The sequence below is a fragment of the Ixodes scapularis genome, unplaced genomic scaffold, assembly GCF_016920785.2.
Source record: "Ixodes scapularis isolate PalLabHiFi unplaced genomic scaffold, ASM1692078v2 PGA_scaffold12__126_contigs__length_90152505, whole genome shotgun sequence".
NCBI lineage: Eukaryota > Metazoa > Arthropoda > Arachnida > Ixodida > Ixodidae > Ixodes > Ixodes scapularis.
In genome coordinates, this window is record NW_024609838.1 from 50,003,687 (window position 1) to 50,026,022 (window position 22,336).

Here is a 22,336-nt window from a genome sequence, read left to right on the forward strand (position 1 = left end):
CAAATATAGACTGTGATGGGATCGTAAGAGTTGGTGGCCGATTGCAATTTAGCGACAACGAAGAAGAAGTGAAACATCCAATTATTTTACCTGCAGACCACCGATTCACCTTCCTTCTCATCGCTGAAGAACATCGTCGACTACTGCACGCCGGAGTTGAAGACACGTTGACGCAAATACGTGAAACATATTGGGTTCTAAGGGGAAGGCAAGCCGTAAGAAAGGTCATACGTCGCTGTATAACTTGCCAAAGGCAAACTTGTGCACCAGCCTCCGAGCCTGTAGCTCCAATACCGGCAGACCGAGTATTAAGGTGCGAACCGTTTGAAGAAACAGGGGTGGATTTTGCTGGGCCGCTTATCTGTCGACGTGAGTGCGGAAGCTACAAGGTTTACATCGTCCTGTTTACCTGTGCCGTGACACGTGCTGTGCACCTCGAACTGGTGAGCGACCTAACGACAACAGCCTTTTTATTGGCATTCACACGATTCGTGGCACGCATAGGTATCCCGAAAACGATTTATTCCGACAATGCCTCAACGTTCAAAAGAGCAACCAAAAACATCTAGAGATTGTTTGAATCGATAGAAGGGGAGGAAGTGCAAACGTACTTTGCAAACCATAGAATTAGATGGAAAACGATTGTAGCGAGAGCTGCCTGGTGGGGTGGGTTTTGGGAGAGACTAGTGAGGTCAGTCAAGGTTTCGCTGCGTAAGGTTGTAGGCCTCAGTAGTCTGAATTTCGAAGAACTGACAGCTGTCCTCACGGAGGTAGAAGCCGTAGTCAACTCCCGTCCGGTGACTTTCATTTCCACCGATGCAAAAGAACGAGAGGCTCTCACTCCAGCACACTTTCTGGTGGGACACAAATTGACCAGCATTCCCTCCCATCAAATGCCAGAAGAAGATCAAGCAAGCCCCGTAAACTTGGCGCGAGGTGGGAAATATCGAAACACAGTTATGAATCAATTTTGGAAAAGGTGGAGATCAGAATATTTGCTAGAACTGAGGTCAGCCCATATCGCTAAACCCAGCAATTCAAGCTGTATACCAACCGGTGACCTGGTCCTTCTCAAGGACGATAGACTACCGCGACACATGTGGAAACTCTGCAGGGTCAACGAGACATTCCCAGGAAGGGACGGCAAGGTGCGGTCTTGCAGAATAATTACACCCAGTGGTCGTGAACTTTGCCAGCCGATACAGTTATTACATCCCCTGGAACTGTAAGAATGAGCTTGTGCTCATTTTCGGGGGAGTTTGTTGAATAATTATTGCAAAAAGAAGACGAAGATGTAACGAGAAAAATAGAGACGACGACGAAACGACGACGAGAACGGAGGAATCGATGGTGACTTTTTCAGCAACTGGAACGAACATGTAAATATTGTACATAAACCCTTCCTTCTTAGACGAAATCGCTACATTTAATCCTCTTAACGAAGAAACGTAACACATGCCGCGCGCGTTCGGCACCACGGGGCGCCCCAGTAGGAGGAGGAGATTTCCGCGTCGTCGGGTTAAAATATGACGCAGTAATATTTAGTTACCATCTCCCATCCCGCTGGGTTGCCCGATCCAAGAGAGATGTGGAAGCCGCAAACAAGGTAGATGCTTAAATAAAATCGCAGGGCCCCTTTAAAATTTAAAAGTGACTAGCAGTTTTTTTTTTTTTTTTTACATAAGCAGAATATAATAACAACATACTCTTTACTAGTATACGACGTTCAACATCAACCACGGCTTTCGCACATTGTACGTTTGTTTACTTTCAAACGCCTACAGTGCATTTGTTAGCCTCCAACATACACCAATGAGGGGGCGGGTTTGGCCGCCACGTCATCGAACGTTCCTTGCACTTTATATTTGTTGACCTTTGATAGCCATGCTGCTTACATGCCAAGACCCAAAGGCGCGTGATTGAATACTTGGCCGATCGTACATGACTTGCTATGTCTGGATGCCAATTTATTTTACGAAGCTTACTGTGAGCATGTTGCGATGACCTGGTAATGTACAGTGCTTTCTCGTGATATGTTTACAACCAGAGTCCCAAGAGAAAACCCCCCAAACCCCAAACCGCTTTACGGACACTACAAAACTTTTGGAAACACTCATCATTAATTGAAGATGATTTTTTACTATTACATCCTTTCGAATTATTATTCTTGACTTTCATAAAACGACCCCTCCTTCTGCGACATTCCCGGAAGCACTGGCATCACTGCGTATCATGCTCTATATTAAAGAGCCCTTTGAAGGCCGCGACTGCATTTCAGGTGCTGGAAATCGCAATCCATGCAATTTCGTTCATTCCCATCAAGAACGTAAATAAATGGTTTACATTGACGTAAAAATTGTAGAGCAGATATTTGATTAATTCAACAGGCGTTGCTTCGAATTTAAGTTTCATGTTGTCAGCATTAGCCTATGATGCTGGATTTTCCTGAAGTCACCTATGACGCCTATATTAATATTCTTGAGGACTGCTGGCATGCAAGATGTGGTGTACCTTTTTACTATAACTGTACTATAATTTACAATAACAATCATACCCACGCATCCAATGGTTGAAAAGAAAGTTGTTCTCATTTGAATTTGTTTATTTCTTAGCAACAGTATCTGAAAAAATCGAGGTTCTCCAGGAAGTAGCACAATGGTGACCGGAATTTTGTTTGATAATGAGACGATAGGCCCAAGTTTAGGATTTCATAATCATGTTGGTTCCATTCCTAGTGTCACAAATTGGGTGTACTAGAATAGACGGCATTGTGTCATGAACCGGCGGAGCTGGGTGCCTCCAGCAATGACCGCGGCGTGTGGCGTGAGGAGGCTCTGCGAGTGAGTGTATTGCCACTAGAAACAGAGCCCACGACGAGACAGGCGGGCCGGATGCCTAGCGCGTTTGCTGCGGCGGTGTAATTGCTTGGGAAATTGCTGGTGGTGATCTATTTTTTATTTTTGTTTTTTACACACGCATGTATAGTCGAATGCTAAACCAACAGTGAGCTGTAATATCTCACCGCGAAATGTGACTAAAACACATGGCAACCGTTGCAGCAATTCTGACTTATTTAAACCACTTTTGAAACGTTGAGATTTTATCGCTTGAAAATCCTGTCTGCTTACCTCCATGGTCAAGACGGTGACCAAGGACGTATCATAACCAGTCAAAGGCCGCTGCTGGCACTAGGGAGTGTCACGGTAGCAAATAGAGGGCTAGTTTAGATAAAAACGAATGAGGTTTTGTGGAGCTACACTGGATTTCTTTCTTGGCCATTACTACTGAATATAGCCAGACCTCTGAATTTTATGGTGGCCCTTATTTTAAATATTATAGTAGCTTTCTTTTGAAACTTGGCTCTTGGAGAATGGGACAAGTTTTTCATAGTTTGTTGGACATGATAATTCAGAGTAGTTCGCAGATATACTAAACAAAAACTAGTTTTCACGATCCAGATTTGATGTCATATGCTTCACTGGGAGCTTAAAACCAAGATCTCCCCAATAGAGGAAAGGCGCGGTGGTTCAGGGCATAATGTCTTATTAATTATAAACGTTTTCTTCCGTCTTCTCATATTTTACAATAATTATAGGGGAAATGAAGACAGCGCCCTCGGAAGTGATTTGTTTAGATTGAAGTAGGACATTTCAAAAGGGTCTCAGAGTTTAAAACGCGACGAATACTAACGTGTTCTAGGCAGAACAAGAAAAAAAAAAGTAGCAGGAAACAGAAAGAACCAAGAGGACGTTCCTTAATATTGAAAAGGAAATTCCTGGTATCCGAAGGCTGCTGAGAGATCCAATATATGAGCTACGCTTAGAGTATCGGCACTCCGTTCTGCGACCTGCTAGTAGCTGCCGCCATCTTGGTGCTTCGAGCAGAGCAGACGCAACGGTAGATCGTTACAATTCACAATTGTGACTTTTTCAACTTTAGACAAGGTGGTAGAAAGGGACAGGTGATACTGTTTTCCTCAGTTTCAGAAGGTTTTAACATTTCTAGAAGGTTCAAAAACGTTTCCTCCTATATCAGATAAATGCTTCAGATAACTGGCAACCATGATTTAAAGCTCCAAGACGACCAGAGTGTCGTTACTCTGAAGCGTAGCTTATTTAGTGGCTCGAGCTGTTAGCAGGAGCGAGAGAGGAGATACAGAGAGGACAATTGAAGGTCAGCCATTTGAAACGATGTCGTTTTCGAATTTGCGGCGCCGTTTCTCGCGCCCCGTTGGTGAGCCTAGCGAGCAAGGCCGGTTCACCTGTCCACTCTGGGGGGTTCGTTGGACGCGAATTACACTATAGTGGCAAGCCGCGAGCCTGTGTACACATTATACGCCGAATCAAAACAAATCAGAATAAACCAGATAATCATTGCACTCATTTATTTCGACGCTGTAGGCTGTTGCGCTCTGTGCTTTTTTGAGGGCTAACGTTTTAACAGCTTCGTTTCTCACATGGCTGCAACCAGCCTCCCCGCTCCAGACGCGATCAGGCGGGCTGTCGCGAGATGGCGGATGAAAAGAGCGAAGTCGCCTCCGGACCTTTGTTTGTTCTTCTGGCAAAGAGATGGCGCTTCGGTGCCCTGAGCTAAAATAAGTGACGTGAAAAGCTCTACGGCTTTCCACCAAGTACAACTCACTGTCGAGCAGAGCGGACGCCTTTGGGGCAGCTTCTCTGAAGGTGTGCAAAGCTAAGTGCATTTGGTGTTTCCTTCGTAGAATCTATTCTAGCGTTCATGAAATTGTTTGCATAGACCTGTTACGCGCTGGGATAGGAGGCAGGAAATTAGTAAGTAGGGCTACAGCAGGGCTTTGTGTTCATTTTCAGCGTATTTTGTTTTGCTTCATGCTTTTATTGAAGTAACTCTCGCGTGCATGTAGAAGTCGGCATATGTTTTAGGAGCCACTAAGCTAGGGAGCTAGGTTAGTTCAAGCCGTTGGCAGACTAGTATTAAGGGAAGACAGTGCGCTGCTCTCGCCTTTGTTCTGATTGTGGTAAATTATTTTTTTCTTTTGCAGTTTCTGTTTTTGTTCAACACAGTTTGAGACTGACAGGCGCAATGGTTTGGCATACGACTCCCTACAAAGGGGTGACGACCTAGTGTCGCGTGGTGAGTGCATGCCGTGAGTGCGTCTAAAGTGGTCAGATTTCTACAGCTTTGCGGAGGCATAGGAGGGCAGCATGGTTTGCCGAATCTGCCAGAGTAATCCGGACGACTCCAAGGTAATTGAAGGGGGTGGGGGAGGGGGGGGGGGTGGGAAGGGTAAGGGTGAGCAGCTAAGGATGAAGAGGTCAAGCGGGAGCTTAGAGTACAGCGAGCGAAGCAGGTGGTCCTGGCGACACAGGTCGAGGATTTCGCTACGATGGGGAAATTAAGGGTGTAATTTTAGGAGCGTATCAGCGAATAGGAAAAAAGGGGGAGTGCATGGTAGGCGAACTTAGGAGAAGTGTGCATCAAGAGAAGCGGGTGGAGCTTGAGAGATATGTAGAGAGTCTCAAGAAAGGGGAAACATGGAAGTCTGGGTTAGATTAGCACGAAGTGGGGTGCGAGGACTTTATGGAAAGCATGGGAAGCGAGCTCAACAAGGATCGTGAGAAGAGGGCTGACCTTAAGAGGAGGGTGTAGGAGCTCGGAAAGGAGGAAGCGTCGAAGGCTGGAATTGGGCAGCGTACGGAGTGCGAGGCTCGGTTGGGGCAGCTGAGCAAAGAGGCTACAGCGAGTCAAGCGGGTAGGGCAGTCTCAGGGGAAGGAAGAGCTAGTGAACAGAAAAAAGACAGCGGGGCGAGAGTGGCTCCTCAACCTTACAGTGACGTAGTTGCGCAGGTTACACGTCGTGGTAAACTGGCAGACACAAATAAGTGACGTAAAGTAGATATCTGGAGATTGTGAGCCTCTGGACAAAGGTGCAGGGAAAGGTAGGGAAGACTGGCATTTGATAGCTAAAAGAGTACTGGAGGTAGGATACCTGAACGGAACAAGAGTTAAGGAGGGTCTACTAGCCAGGGTAATAAAAAGACCGGAAGGTAAACTTAGCGGCCCAGTCAGCAAAGTGAATCGTTCATGCCGCGGCGAAATCGAAAGAAGAGCTCTGGAGTAACATGGAGGGAGAGTGCTTCGTAGCAGTACAAGCGGGACTCTCAATGATATGTTTGATTGAGGGTGCCAGAACTTCGGCACGCACATAGAGGTTGGTGTACCTCTCGGAGCCCCGCGGGCTCGGGTGTAGATGAGAATGAACTAGGACAATTGCCAAAGAGTAAGTGGCGGGGAAAGTGCAAGAGCAAGCAACTAAAATTCAAAAATAGAGCAATTATGGGATACATAAACATGCAGGAAGGTAGGGGTAGGTTAAAGTGAGATTATAGAAGAGCAACTGAGATAAGAGGATTTAATGCTATATGGTTTAGCTGAAACGCATCCTAGATACGCGGAGAAACCCCCTTGCAATTCTGATTATGTGTGGAACCAATGCCACAAACGGAGGGAAACAGAAGAAGAGGAGGAATTGGAGCGTTTAAAAATAATGCGAACATGCATAGATTCAATGAAGATTGCACGGAACATTTGGGGTTAAAAGAGGCTTTAGCAGGGGAACAGGTACTTTTTAGATTTGAGAACTGCTGAACAGGAATTGATGCTAAAAAGGAGAATAGTAAAATGGTAGAATGTATTTCAAAATAGATTATTTAACTAGAAGAACATCACGAAGTAGTTATTCTAGAGAACATTGCTATTCATTTAGGGGAACTGGATGGCCACGCAGATTCAACAGGAAACATGCTGATGCAGATATGGTAAATACATGACTTATGTTTATGCAACACTGGTAAGAAGTGCAACGGGCTAATACCTTGGGAAACGGGTAGTCCACATTCCACCATAGATTACGCAATGATGCCAAATGGAATGTACAGCAGGCTAGAGACAATGAAAATAGGTAAAGAGGGTTAAAAAATTCATCAAAAACGAATTAAGCTGCTGAGCGCTACTAGGCAATAAAACTGCGGGACAAAGCAAGGTAAATAAGCAGACCAAATATTAAAAAAAAGGGTTAGACATAGTGGTTAAGGGAATCGGGGAGAACATTTTCGTGGATACTCCAATCCAGTGGAGTCACACAAGTCTAAGTGGACCACTCGAACGAGAGCTGTCTAAGGTATGCAAAAAAAAAAAAAAGAGAGAAACTCAGACATACACCTAAAAGCTGGCAGGGTGACGATGTAAAGAATTCAATAGACAAACGCGAAGAAGCTTCCAGAGAGCACAGATATCCTAAATGCGATTGGGGACCAGAAAGTAAGGTAAATAAAACGTTCGATAGGCTCATTAAATGTAGGCGGGAGGCAACCTGCTTTAATTTTGCAAATATTCAAGGAGAGCCGTCGCAAGGGCTTTATATATGAAATGAAAAAAAAATATATATAAAGGCAGTCGGAAAGTTTTGAAACCACTTGAATCCCCAAAGTCAGAAAACGAAGACTGAGCAGCAGTCTCCGTTTTCTGACCAACGACTTTACACGTTGGTCGTTTCTGACCAACGACTTTGCAACCCCAGCATTTATGGACTTCGAATGACAACTAATCCTTGGCAACACCGGTTTAGAATTTTCTTTCTCGGGAAAGATAATTCTAAACCGGTGCTGCGAAGGATTAGCTGTCATTCAAAGACCTTAAAAGCTGGGGTTCTAAACTCGCTGGTAAGAAGCGCGCTAGACAGGTCCTTTGTTAATTTTATTAAGGATTCGGTTGAAAGGCAGTGTAAAAGTTTGATCAGTGTAGGGTATAAGGGCAGTTCTATCAAACGGCAGTTTCAAGAGGTTATAAAAGGAAGGTGAGAAAAAGAACAAGGGGAAAGGAACACGATTCGCTGTGGTCTCATATTTTCATAAAATTCCGAACAACTTGAGGGCATGCGCGAAAAAGTTTGGAGTACACACGGTCTTTAGGTCAGATTTTAAACTCGGTAGATTGGCGCCATTTCAAACAGGTAAATAACTGCAAGAAAAACCATCGAGAAAAATCGGAAAATTGCGAGAATGGTGTTGTGTATGTCGTAGCACTGGAATGTGGGTTTAAGTATATAAGCCAGACATCACGATGCATCAACGACATACTATGTGAACACAAAAGAAACGTGAAGAACAGTGCACCGAACTCAGAAATCGCAAAACACGTCCATGAATGTAGCCACTGCACTGCGATTCGGTTGGAGGCTGAAATCATTCACAAGGATAGGAATGATACAGAAAGACTAGTAAGGAAGACGGTGCAGATAAAATCGCTAGGTCATTGAAAAGTCAGGCTTTGTTACAGTTCGGTAAAATTCCAAAAGCTATTTTAAAATTTTATTTTTTGTTATATTTTTTATGGCAATGTGTGCATTGTACATTTTTGTCCTTTTTACTTTCAGTGTGTGCCACCTGTTCATCGCTGACATAAAGCTTTTTTTGTGTGTGTGGCGAGGGCACCATTTTTTTCTTGTGTACCTTTGTTACATAAAATGGGTACGGGTTCTTTTTTTAAAATTTTAGTCGAGAAGGTAGAGTTATCTTTGTGAATTGGCATGAAGGCCGTCTATATTACTATTCTGTGTACTAGAGAGTTTGGCGTTTAGACTGTTTAGAGTTTGTCCCTTCGTGTTGCTGGTGGCTGACTGAAGGGTTTGGCGTTTGAACAGCTTAGAGGTTGCCCTTTTGTGTTGGTGATGGGTGATTGTGGGCTATATAAAAGGCGGACTAAACAAACCTGGTAGCTGAGTTTAAGACATCGTCCTGTCCTTTGTTCCTTCGACTTATATGTTCATTTCTACCCCAGTCTCAGGTTTATTCAACATGGAGAACATTCACCAGCTCGCCCGCATCCTTACAATATTATCGATGATACTTGAAGTACTGAAGTTGAGGCTATCGGATAGAAAGAACAAGAAAGAGCAGAACGAAGAGCTCCAACGGGTACATAAACCAGTGCAGATGGCACAGCAATAAAGTAGAGAAAATAGTTGGGACCAAAATATAAGGATGCATTATGAAAAGCAGTAAGTAGCGTTAAAAAGAAGGAAAATACCCCTCAACAGTGGAGGCTAAACAGATTGATTAAAATATGCAAGGAAAAGGGGAACACAGCCGACATAAGTAACTATCGTCCAATCAGTGTAACATCAGCAATTTACAGGTCGGCAATGCAGATTATCAAAGAGAGGTTGTAAGCATGGGTAGAGGATGAGAATGCACTAGGAGATCTACAAAATGAATTCCAAAAAAAGGCGTGGTGGGGGACAATTTATGCTCATTAAAACGGTATATGAAGGTAGCAGAAAGGGAAGGTAGACCACTCTAGGTAGCATTTTTATATATAAGGTAGGCGTATGACAATGTAATTTAAGGCAATTTGTGAGCCATAAAATGAGCTTAGAGGTAGAGGACGGAATATTGAAATTTTAAGGAATATTTACAGAGACAACAGGGTACTAACAATATTGACAGGAAAGAGAAAAAAGCGAGCAGAGATAAAACGACGTCTTAGACAGGGATGACTTATGTATACTTTGTTGTTCATGATGTATCTCCGAAGATTAAAGGCAAAGTTTAAACTGAAAAAAAAAACAATCTTGTGCTTCTTCTTTTTATACGACAGGCAGGGTCAAAAATAAAAAAAAACAAACGTCATTACCAGGTCTGATGTATGCTGATGACACAGTGTTAATTGCATATAGCTACATGGAACGTCAGTCCTAATTGAGTATATGTGGCGCAGAGGTTTATAGTTCATCAGCGAGAAATAACTGGTGATGTTGTTCAATGATGCCAGAATTGCAGAGCTAAAGATTCAAGTATTTGAGTTTGAGCGAGTCGATAATTACAAGTATCAAGGAGTGTGAATTAACGAGGGTACAGAATACCTAAATGGACATGCAAATTGTGTAAATGTTAAGGGTAATGTGAATGTAGCTGTAATAAAATATAGAGCAATGTGAGTTTATAACTGGTGGTGAGGGAGATCTGTAAAGTGTTTATTGTTCTAAGCCTTACTTCTGCGAAAAAACAGGAAGTCCAGTCAAGGCTATAAATAAAACAACGTGGAGTAGGTGTATTGTCTCTGGGATCACTTGCTAAAACACCAAACCAAGGTGTGCAGGGCAATATTGGATGGTTTTCATTCGCGGGCAAGTAGGCTAGCATTGAGATAGAATTCGAGTATATTCTAAAATAAATAGATAGAAAGCGGTGGGCACAAACAATTCCTAGCTATTTACACATGAGAAGCGTTGATACAAAATTTTGAAAAGCGGACAAGAAAACGCAGATCTGTATGCATAATATGGGCAATAGCAGGGGAAATAGCAAAAAAAAAAATAAAGTAAAAGAAGAGAGTTAAAGACAAATAGAGGGAAATAAGAGAAGCAGGCATGCTGCCTAAATCGGCCTTTTAATTTAGAGATCCTTAAAAAAACATTACTAAGGAGCCTATCTTCGATAATTCGAGAGAGAGTTTCTTGTTGTTCAAGGCAAAGACGGGAGTTTTGCATTCTAAGACATATAAAGCTAGACATCAGGAAGTAGATACGGTCTGTGGAGCTTGTGGGCGAAAAGAAGAGACGGCTGATCACTGGATACTTCACTGTAAGATTCTTCACCCTGTAGTTGCTGAGGAGGCGACTAATTTAAGAAGCGCACTAGAAGTTTAGGATCATGAGGGAAATATAGGCATGGGGATGGTGGAGAGTAAGCAAGTAGAGATTATCTGACTGGTCGCACAAGTCGAGGAAAGGATGAATATTTTCTTATTCACTTCTAACGGCCCCGAAAGGCGGAAGGTGAGGGCAGCCTGTTGCATAGAGGAGCCTTCGTCGTACATATTGTATATAGCTTTTAAGCATAACACTCTAGATGTACAACTCTATGCCAAATAAATGTTTAGAAAAAAACAAAACAAAAAAACACTGGTAATGTGGCGCAAGTCGCCGACCGATTCAAAGGGTTCAGCTTCATCCATCCATCCATACATGGCTCAGACGCTGTCGAGTAGAAGCCTGCTATCCAGGGGTTAAACATTATTCGCCGGTCATGAGAATATCGGAGTTTATTTCCTGGAAGTCAGTGCGTGGCTTGGGCCGGTTGAGATTGCGCAGGAATGGTGTTTTTTCCGGACGACGCCATGGATAACCGTGTTCACTCCTGGGCCAGGCCATTTTGTGAATTGCGGGGCGCGACATGATAGTAGTACATCTCCCATCTTGAGCCGAAGATTCTTTGATAAATATACGCTATCTGTTGCGCTTATCCAATGTACAATAACCACAAGAAAAAACTCGCTCCTAAGTTACTTTTTACATCCATGTGCTTTTTAAGTTTTGAACGCGCAGTTTACAGACGGGCCGGGTTCGTTCTGCTTGGTAGCGCTCCGCGTAAGGAAGCGATTGCCTACGCATGTACATTTCTCACAATGATTCCAATTATGACTTTCGGCCATTCTCTACCCGCGGCACCTCTAGAGTTAAAACAAATGGCGATGCTGCTGCGAATACTACCACCAACTCGAATACTATTGTTAAAACAACCACATTTGCTAGTAGCACTACTATTGCAAGTACTAATTCTGTTGCAAAAGTCGGGCTCGGCATAACGTGCCACCAGGTACGTGTTTCTAGGTAATATTGTTACACTGATTTTGTTTCGAAACGCGAATGCATTAGGCTGTGGTTCCTGGAATGCGTCTCCAACTGGTGTGCTCACCGTGTCCTCGAACGTGGTCCCTGGCTTTCTCCCTAATGGCGTTATAGTAGTGGCATGCTCTCACGTCGAGTGATCATGGCGTTGGAGCAGCAACGGGGTAAGCGCGGCAGGCGCTTGTTCTGCTGGAGGTTGCTCTCCAAATTGACAGTCCAAGCATGTCTTAAGAGGAAAGGGTCGGGACGCCGCGCCGTCGTCCTTAATCGTGTTTTTTTTACTGAAACTTTTACGACCAGCCTCCAGTATCTCGACATTTTGCATGCCGGATAAAATGAAGTCATTTGTTGTCACTTTTTGGTTTTCAATCCATGTGTGACATATGATTGTAAACCCACTAGTCGAAGACTCATTGGAGGCACCTTAATTAAGCGATTATACTGTATTTATTTCTTATTGAAATTCGCGAGGACGGGGCAGAAGGCGCTTGCACTCGCGCACAGATTCCAGATTACGTACATTGAAGCGCCAAAAAGATTCACTAAATATAAAGAAAAGACAAAATGAAAGTGTCACTATTAAAGGGTACACAGAGCAGACATGTATACATACATGGTTTTCATTTTGGCAGATAACGCGTGGGTCAACCTTTTTATGAAGTCTCTTGTTTGAGCACGCTCCAAAAATACCAAACCATGGCTTGACTGCCTACAAGGACAAAATGGCAATTGTAAGATAATGATTTGTATCTCAATATTGTCCACTGGCTCGATCACGCCGACAAAGACCGGAGAACAGAAAATGTGTAGAGTTGAGTTAGACCTTAAATATGTTTTTAGTAAATGATGTCTGCGCTTGATACTAAACGAAGTTAGCGCAGCTAAATACTATGTGTTAAAAATGGGCTTTTCCGATAAAAAGTTGAGAAACTAACCTATATTTTGGATGAAATAATGGCTAGTTTTGAAACTTGGCATCTGGATCGTACCGCTAGTGCTAGATTTAGGCGGATAACGAGTGCTCAGGAATGGGTAGTTTCTTTTGTGGTTGAAAGAAACACTTTTACTTTTATGAACACGATTTGAATTAAGTGCATGTTATCACAACGCATTTCATGTACCCCGATTCTGGAAGGCAGGATCAGGTTGTCAATCATGACGCTTAAACCCCGAGTCTGAAAAGGGAAATTTTAAGGCATAGTAGATGAGTCTAACGAAAACAGGCGATTATGTTCTGTTTCAGGTCAATGATAGCTGGACAAGCTCCCCTGCAGAGCTCTTGACTATTTCCACTTTAGCACTGCGAACTCCGGAGAGGTGGTGAGTGGACTCGCCGCCTCTCCGTATGCATATTGTATAGGGAGAGTATGCATATTGTATGCATATTCGGCACTTCGTGAATTGCAACATCGAATTGCAGCGTTGGTATGATCACACTTAGAGTGAGCCGTGGTACAGATGAAACCGACATTATTCCCTCTTCTGCCATAGCAGCCTTTTAGCATATCATGTTGTCTTACGGGAACGCAGTTGGATATAATTTAAACATAAAAACGTTCAAACCAACACACAAAGCGTGCTGTGAATTAAAGCCACCGTTTTGTTTTCGTGAAAGATGTGATTGAGGAGATTTCCATATAATTGATGCTCTTTAAGCCATTTGCTTTAGAAGCTTCGCTTTCAGTAGAATAGTTAATAAGATGCATGTGCTTTGGGAAATGGGAAAGAGAAACTGAGAAAGAGAAGGAGGCAAGATTCTGCGTGGACGTCAGAACTCCGAGCTTTGACTAGAATAATTTGTTTTTAGACGCAAATCTAGCTGGCTTTGTCTCTGTCCACGGTTCGAACGGGATTAAATGCGAATGCGGAACGGTGGACGCCGACGTATGGTAATCGAAAATGTGCGAAGTGTTGGTAGAGACTGTTGTATCTTCTAGCTAATTACTTTCCGGTCACTTCGTCTTCTTCTGTCCTTTTTCCTTTCTACTTCCTCTTCTTTACCAAAAAGATTAAACATAGAGTCTCGTGGCAGCTGCGCTCAAGTGTGGTCGTTCCATTCCGGGTCTCCAGACACCACATCCTTTCTGTCGTCGAGGATGGAGGGATTCGGACTCAAGCCACCTCCAGACTTCTTGGAGAAACCAGGGACTCCGGAAATTCCCTGGGAGCAATGGCTTTCGCTGTTTGAATGTTAAATGGGTGCATCTGGTGCCCATGCACTGCCCGTGGAACGCCGCCGATACATGCTCCGCCACTGTCTGGGAATAGAGGGTCAGCGGGTCTTTGACAACCTGCCTTCTTCCCGCGCTGTCGCTGTGCCGTCGCCAGCAACGACGTCAGCGGCAGCCACTTCTGCAACGACGTCAGCGGCTGCCACTTCTGAACCGCTGACAACGAATGTCTACCAAGAAGCTGTCGACGCCCTCAGCGCGCACTTCAAGAGGTCGTGCGACGTCAGCCTGGAGCGTCACCGCTTCCGTCGGCGCCATCAACAGCCTGGAGAGTCCTTGTCTGATTACCTGACCGCGCTTCGAGACATGGCAGTTCCGGCCAACTTCGGGTCTGAACAGGACGAAAACATTCGGGAACAGTTCACGGCTGGAGTGCTATCGACTACAATTCGAGAACGGCTGCTCCTGGATAGCACCCTTCCCTTCGAGCAAGTGGTGAAAATCGTCCTGAACATCGAAAGAGTCAAAGCCGAAGCCAAAGAGATAACCGTGACTACAGAAAAGCAACTCGCATGCAACGTCACGCACGCCGCCGAGACCGTCGACTACCGACCTTCACGTGGAGCTTCGTCCTCCCGTCAATTAGTGGGGCAGAACTTTCCACCGCGTCACGGCGACCGGTACAGCTCGCAATTTCAGCAAGAGTCACGTGAGTGCGTCCCTTTTGCCAAAAATAGACCTGGCTATCGCGCTCCAAGGTACAACAACCAGCAATCGACTCCATCCACTGCGTTCGGACAGCCGCGGCGAGCATTTCAAGCCCAAACACCTAAGCGGCGCGAAACCTATCGCGACGGTCGATCATGTGCAAATTGTGGATTCGGGGTGAACCGCTGTCAGAGCTACGACACGTGTTCAGCACAAGGAAAGACTTGCAACGGTTGCGGCCGTATCGGACACTTCCAGCGCGTGTGCCGCAGCAGGCACCGACCTGTCCACCGTCAAAGTCACGTGCGAATCCACGAAATCTTTTCCGACGAAGAGCATGACGAGACACAGGTTTGCCATGTAGCTACGACTTCCCGGATGGGAATTTACATTAACGTAAGTGTCTACGGTAGACCCCTTACGTTCCTCTTGGATACCGGCTCGTCAGTGTCCATCGTCGAAAAGGAAGTCTTTCAAAAGTATTTCAGAAATGACGCAAAGATTATTCCACCGCCGGTAACTCTCCTCAACTACTCCCGGCAACGTATTGAAGTCCTGGGAGCGTTCAACGCAACAGTCACGTTCAAGGAGCGTTCAGCCAGGATTATGTTTTATATAGCGAATACCGGCACGTCGTTGTTGGGAATGGATGCCGTAAAAGCCCTGAATCTTCAGATTCAAGGATCAACAATGAGCTGCCTCTATACGGAAACTGAGGACTCAACAGAAGCCTCCGAACAGAGCTCTGACAGTGCCGTGCCTTTTGACCCATCATCTTCGGGTCACAGCTCGACAGGAGCTGCTGAACATCAAAACGAGCGGACGACACTGCCTACAACTGTACCTTCACGGGCCTCAGAGCGAGATGTGTCGTCGGACTCCATCAAAGCTGCGTGGATGTCCTGTCTTCAGCCCCAGGAATCTGCAGCTACGTCCGATGGACTTCTGACGCAAGTTGATCCTCCAGGTCGTGAGAACATGGCGAGACTCCCACCAGCATTACCGGGCCTTCCAACGTCCTTGAAGGAATACAGCCACCTCTTCTCTCCCGAGCTGGGTCAGTGAAGGACTACACTCACAAGGTGAAGATCCGAAAATCAGTGCAGCCCGTGCAGCATAAAATGCGTCGCGTTCCATTGATGGCGCGGAAGCCTGTGACTGAAGAAATCAAACGCCTTGAGGCAGCGGGAGTTATTGAGCGCATAAGTGCCTCAGAATGGGTTTCACCCATTGTTGTGGTCCAGAAGAAAGATGGATCAATTCGGATGTGTGTGGACCTTTGTGAAGCTAATAAGGCTGTCGTTATTGACAGTTACCCTCTTCCTCATGTTGAGGAGCTTCTTAATGCGCTGCACGGCGCGAGACGTTTCTCTAAATTGGACTTGGCGTCAGCTTACCCTCAAGTCACACTACACCCTGACAGCCGAGACTTAACCGCGTTTATAACGCACGAAGGCTTATTCCGTTTCAAGAGAGTTTGTTTTGGTCTCGCTTCTGCTCCAGCTACCTTCCAGCAGATGATGGCAACGATTCTAGAAGGATGCGAAGGGGTCTTGTTTTACCTGGACGACGTCATAGTCTTTGGTAGGACTGGAGAAGAACACTTAGAGCGATTGCGCCATGTCCTCCAGCGAATCGCTGATAGTGGACTCAAACTTAACAACAAGTGCGTTTTTGACGTTGCCGAACTTTCATTTTTAGGCCATCATGTCAGCGGCGAAGGAATCGCCCCACTTAAACAAAAAGTAGACGTCATCAACGCAGCTCCCATCCCAACAGACATTTCGCAACTTCGATCATGCCTTGGGATGGTAGAATACTACAGCCGTTTTGTTCCTCGTCTAGCCGCAGAAGTAGAGCCCCTGCGCAAGTTCTTGAGAAAGAGACATTCCATTCATTTGGGATACCGAAGCTGACACCAGCTTCAAGAAAATCAAAACAATGCTATCTTCGGCAAGGGCTCTGAAGATGTTTGACCCCAGTCTTCCCATAATCGTATCCACCGATGCGTCTGGATACGGGCTCGGTGCCGTGCTCCAGCAGCGCAATGGAAATGAAGTTCAGACCATCGCTTTCGCCTCTCACACACTAACAGCAGCGGAGAGAAAGTATTCGGTGGGTGAAAGAGAAGCATTGGCATGCCTGTGGGCATGTGAGCGGTGGCACAACTACCTGTGGGGTCGCCGTTTCACCCTTCGGACGGACCATCAAGCCTTAATGACGCTGCTAGCAACACGGGGTACAGGCCATCGACCCCTCCGAATTACGAGATGGTCGACCCGTCTCCTCTGCTACAACTTTCAAGTCGAGTTTCAACGCGGAGCGGAAAATCAGGTCGCCGACGCGCTTTCTCGCCTCCCTCAGCCTGAGGATGAAGGCGGTACCGAATTTGACGAGGAAATAATTTCCTTCACTGCATTGCAGAACGAATGCATCACCAAGCTGCAACTACAAGAAGCTACAGCCAATGACTCGGTCTTGTCTGCTGCCATGACATACGTCACATCTGCGTGGCCTTCAAGATGGAACTTGTCTTCCGAACTCATCCCTTTCTATGACCTTAAAGATGACCTCGCCGTGGATGATAGCATTCTTTTAAGGGATGAGCGGTTCGTGATCCCTCAAGAGCTGCAGGGCATTCTCATCGCCAAGGCGCACGAGGGGCACACCGGGATCGTCAAAACCCGTACGAGGCTCCGAGAGCTCTACTGGTGGCCGAAAATGAACGCTCAAGTGGAGAACGTCATTCATGCTTGTGACATCTGCCAAGCGGCCGACAAAAGCGCAAAGACCTTTTCCACTCCGCTTCAACCAGTACCTTTCCCTGAGCGACCGTGGTCGAAGGTAGGAATCGACATCGTGGGCCCTTTTGAGCGTGCCGAACCATCATGCCGCTACGCCATAACCCTGGTTGATTATTTTTCGAAGTGGCCAGAAGTACAGTTTTGTGCAGATGTCACCACCTCAAGGGTAACGGAATTTTTGCATCTGGTATTCTCCAGAGAAGGTTTACCAGAGAGCCTAGTGTCCGACAACGGTCCCCAATTCATTTCTCAACAATTCAAAGACTTCTTAAGTTCTCGTGGAGTCAAACATCATCTGATTTCGGTCTACTACCCGCAAGCCAACGGGCAAGTTGAGCGTTTTAATGGAACACTCAAGGGTTTCATCCAGTGTGCATCGAGGGAGAAACGGCAGATAAAATCTGCTGTAGTTGATTACCTGGGCGTATACAGATGCACACCTCATACGACAACAGGGCTATCTCCTGCTCTGCTACTTCATGGTCGCAAACCCCGAACGTGATTGAACATTCTAGGACTCTCATCGTCAGAGTTTCTTCGTAACCCTTTCGAGGAACTGCAGCGACTTCGTCGACGTGTTCGACAACAACAAGACAAGACCAAAGCCTACACCGACAGAAGGCGAGGAGCTAGAACACCGAAGTTCAAGGTCGGACAGCTGGTCCGAGTGAAGAAGCCCGGATCTGTTCCGAAAGGATCCTCTGCCTTTAGCAGTCCCTCCCGGATTGTCGAGCGTGTGGGCCGCTGGACATTTCGGCTGGAAGATGGGAGAATATGGAATGCCTCTAAGCTAGCGGCAGTTCCAGGACCGGCTTCCTCTGGTTTGGACCTCAGAAACCCGGTACCAACTGGGAAGTTTAGTCAAAGGTCAGCTGATCATCACTAGTGGCAACCACCGTCTGCACCATTGGGCTGGCGGAGCCAGCATGACCAGCAGACGCCACGGACATCAGCTGGTTCCCCAACGCCATACGGACAACTGACCAGGTCAGCTTCTCAGCCGTCATCGCCAACTGGGAACCGACCTCTATCGGTACCTCCACCAGGTCCAGCGGGAGATGTGCCGTGGCCAGATCGACCACGGCGGGAACGACGACCGCCTGTGCGGTTTGGGGACTATGTCTCAAGATGAATAACTTTTGGACTTTGTATATGAACATTTCTATTTCTCTTTGATTTATTTTTGATTTTCTCTGTGAATCTTTCTGTTATACTTCCTCTTTATTTTTACCCCTTTAATTACTTTCTTTAGGCTTTGTCTTTTAGTTACTTTCTTAAAATGGGAGGGGGGAAAATGTTGTATCTTCTAGCTAATTACTTTCCGGTCACTTCGTCATCTTCTGTCCTTTTTCCTTTCTACTTCCTCTTCTTTACCAAAAAGATTAAACATAGAGTCTCGTGGCAGCTGCGCTCAAGTGTGGTCGTTCCATTCCGGGTCTCCAGACACCACAGAGACAAAGGCAGCTAGATGAGCGCCTACCCGCTAATTAGTGGAACCAGAGCTTGACAATCTGAACCTCTCGCGCGCTCGTCTCCTCATGTCACTCAGTTACTCCGCGCTACTCCATAGATGACGTGGTTGTGCTAGGGGCCACGGCGATGAGAATACAACAATGCTGAGAAGAAGTCACCTGACTCCTGCCCTTGGGTGAGGATGATGCCAGAAATCTGACCTCTTAGGTGCGGATGAAAAACAAATAGTGACTGCACCTCAACGCATCTAGAATTGAGGAATACACACCATCTTTTCAATCAAAGCCAATCAGAATTGGGCGCCGTTTTGACGTACCTGCAACTCCTGCACTAGAAGCAGACGACTTGCTCTCAGCTTAGCGAGGCAGGGCTTGGAATTTCCACTTACGATCACGTGGTGTTTGCGATCGATGTCCAATTGAGTTTGCCGGAAGGGAGAAAGAAAAGCTGCCTGTTTAAACTAGAGGACTACAACAACACGAGCAAATCAAGTACACTAGAGCACACTTTTTGGCGAGCCCGTGGAGTCTTAATTCTGATTGCGTACAGTTGCTGAAGCAATAAAAACAACACAAAGCCTTCCAAATTTCGCGGCGAGGGCCGCCGAGTTAGAGCCCGCCGCACGAACGAATGAACAAGCAACTCCGAAAGGAAGAAGCAAATAAGCCAACTCATCCCCTGACGTCACATCATAATGTAAAGTGACAGTGTCTCGTGACAAATTCATTACGTGATGTCACGATTTTCACGCTCAATTTAGCGGGAACCATTTCCCGGTACATCGGTGGTATAGCACCGTTTTGCAGTGCAGGAACGTCTATATTGCAAGCTAAAGACTTTGTCTTGTATAAGGCTCGCAAATTAGTAGGCGTTTGAGAAGTTCAGACACCTATATAGGTAGGCATTTCAAACTCTTTGTTTACGTTACGTTCATTAAAACACACCCCTAAAGAGTACAATCACGTACCTAATCTCGCCATCCCACCGCCTCTTTCCGCACGATAAAGACCGTCTTCTACGGGCCGCGTCATCATGGATACGAAGCGTTATGCTTACATAGTAACGCGAGAATGCAATATCTGAAGACAGCAACGATAGACGCCATCTTCTGAACGTCATCTGCTAACGTGATCGCGGAAACGCCGGTGAAAGTCGGAAGGACCGTTGTGGAGGACGACGGTGGGAGCGGAAAGCGGTCGAGGTGCAATCCTTCGGAGTTTCCGACGATACTTGGTGACACCGGGCTTGATATTTAGTTAAATTACCCTTGAACGAAAAAAATGTTTCATGGTATTTTTGCCAGCTTAGCTAGAGCACAAGCAAGTGTTTTCGCATTGGTGCAAGACGGAATGCGGCAGATGGCGCAGCTGTAGTTATCTGCGGACGTTGCGTTCGCGCCTGCATCTTTTGAAAATGTGTAACTAAAGCACGAAACACATGTACGATGAAACCGTCCGACCAGGCAACACGACGATCGGAGGCGAGGGTTTTCAACGCTCTGCGATGCTACGAAAAGCGTCTCCCCCCAAGGTCATTCGGGCAGTCCGCACGTCGGATCGGAAGGTTTCGTCGTACATGTGTTTCGCGCTTTAAGGAGGTGGAGGGACTTAGAGCGATAAACCGGCTTTCCGATCTGTACACGCAAGCGCCATCCCCTCCCCTCGCCTCCCCCCCCTCCCCCCCTCCCACCTCCTCCCCCCCCCCCCCCCCCCCCCCGGGCAGATTGCCGCAATTGAACAGAAATGTGGCTACTTGACACATGAATTAACCAAAGGCGTGACGTCACAGGCAGGATGGCTACGCCCAGGCTGTGGTTGTGCCAGCTATGTCAAACCTTTTTGGATGCGTTGTTCGTGGTTGTTGTTGAGAGTGTGCTGATATTAGATTTAGGAGCGGTGATCTTAAGCCGGTCGAAAGGGATTTCAGAGTACAACATGATATATACGAAAGACCGGAACTTTTAGCACGCATTTCTCTGGTGACTGGCGTGGGTAGTGCCACGAAAGAGACGTTATCGGCCATGCTTCGCTCGGATTTCATATGAATTATGATATCGCTAGAATAAACTTGAAGGCGATGCTATGGCGCCCTCGTTGCCCATCGGTAGCTTCTTGGTGTGCAGTGACGTGTGTGCGATGTATTTGGATACACATTTAGCAACACAGATTGTGTAAAGCTTGATTGGGAGGTGGGGTTGTGGCGCCTCTTGGTCTAGATGACTAGGGTCTCGATTTCCTTATGTGCAGCGGAGCGGAGAGTTGCTCTGAAAACGGTAGTTGTCGTGTCGTGCTAGGTGGTGCTGTGCTGCTTTCTAAATTATTCTGTCGTAGGTGAACACTTTTAGGAAGCACAAGTGGTGCCGTTCAATGACAAAAAGTGGTCTTACATCAGTTCCGCTTGGTTCGTTTACGGCAGTCGGCAAAACACCGAAGAGTATTTATTCAGACAGCTTGACGCTAAAGCAATGTAGCCCCCTTTTGTAGAGCATGCAACACGAAGTTGAGCAGTTTCGCGTGGCTCGCATAATGAGCCGTCCTCCGTGCTACGCGAGCGCGAGGAGCAGTGACGTCACACTGCGCACAGCTGACTCGCCGGAGCAATACCTCATAGAAATAAGGCCGTAGCGCTCTTCTCGTGACGTCGCAAAGGAGGCGATCGGGGGCGCATGTCGAAGCGAAGGCAAGGCGCGTGGATCGACCGCCGTAGCGCGCTTTTCGTCACATACGCGTGTCTTATTAGCTAAAATGAAAGCTGCAGATTGCAATGGTCTAAGAAACACTTTATTAAAAGGGCAAAACATTACACCGCTAAATAATTGATGCGGAATGGCACGAGGTATGCGTAGAAGACGTCTATAGAAAAATGTGATTGTTTAAGTAGAAAATATTGTAGAAAAGTAGAAAATAAATGCATCTCTTACACAGAAATATTTCGACAAAATGGCGAGGCACGCAGTGAATGGACACATCAATACAGATCAGTTAAAAAACGGGTAGACATAGCCAACTCGGACACGGCTCGACAATTGTCACTTACGATCATGTACGCGATGCTATCGCGTGGAGTCACTGAATTAAAATTAATGTAATTTCGATTGCATGGAAATGTGGGGCCGACAAATCAGCTTGCGACGCGCACATAATCACTCAAAACAGCGAGCTGATTAAATACCACAGTATTTAATCCAAACATATTAACTTCTCCGTGTTGCAGGGGTACTAAACTTACTATTTACAGTCAACTAATTTAATTCTCTCTATGCGATCGAGCTGCCTAAAAACACAATATAGCCTATTTCGTGTACAACAACACTATTACCCTAATACAGTTAAGATTCTAGTATAAACGCGGCAAAGGCAACAAAATAACATTAGTATAAATAAACGCATAGGCGCAAACAACGCACTTTCAATAACTACCCAAACTTGTTATTTACCTTCCAGTAATAACTAGAATATTACCACGCATATTTACAAATGTCGACGCAATAGCAAGCGGATGACGACGAAGAA

At 45.9% G+C, this 22,336-nt stretch overlaps 1 protein-coding gene across 1 annotated transcript; it reads left to right on the forward strand.

The window, feature by feature from the left end:
* Positions 1-734: 734 nt before the first annotated feature.
* LOC121835381 lies at positions 735-1,229 on the forward strand (the record flags this gene model as incomplete). Its single annotated transcript, XM_042289552.1, has 1 exon — positions 735-1,229. A coding segment is annotated over one exon (495 nt), but the record flags the coding sequence as incomplete, so codon positions are not given.
* Positions 1,230-22,336: the final 21,107 nt, after the last annotated feature.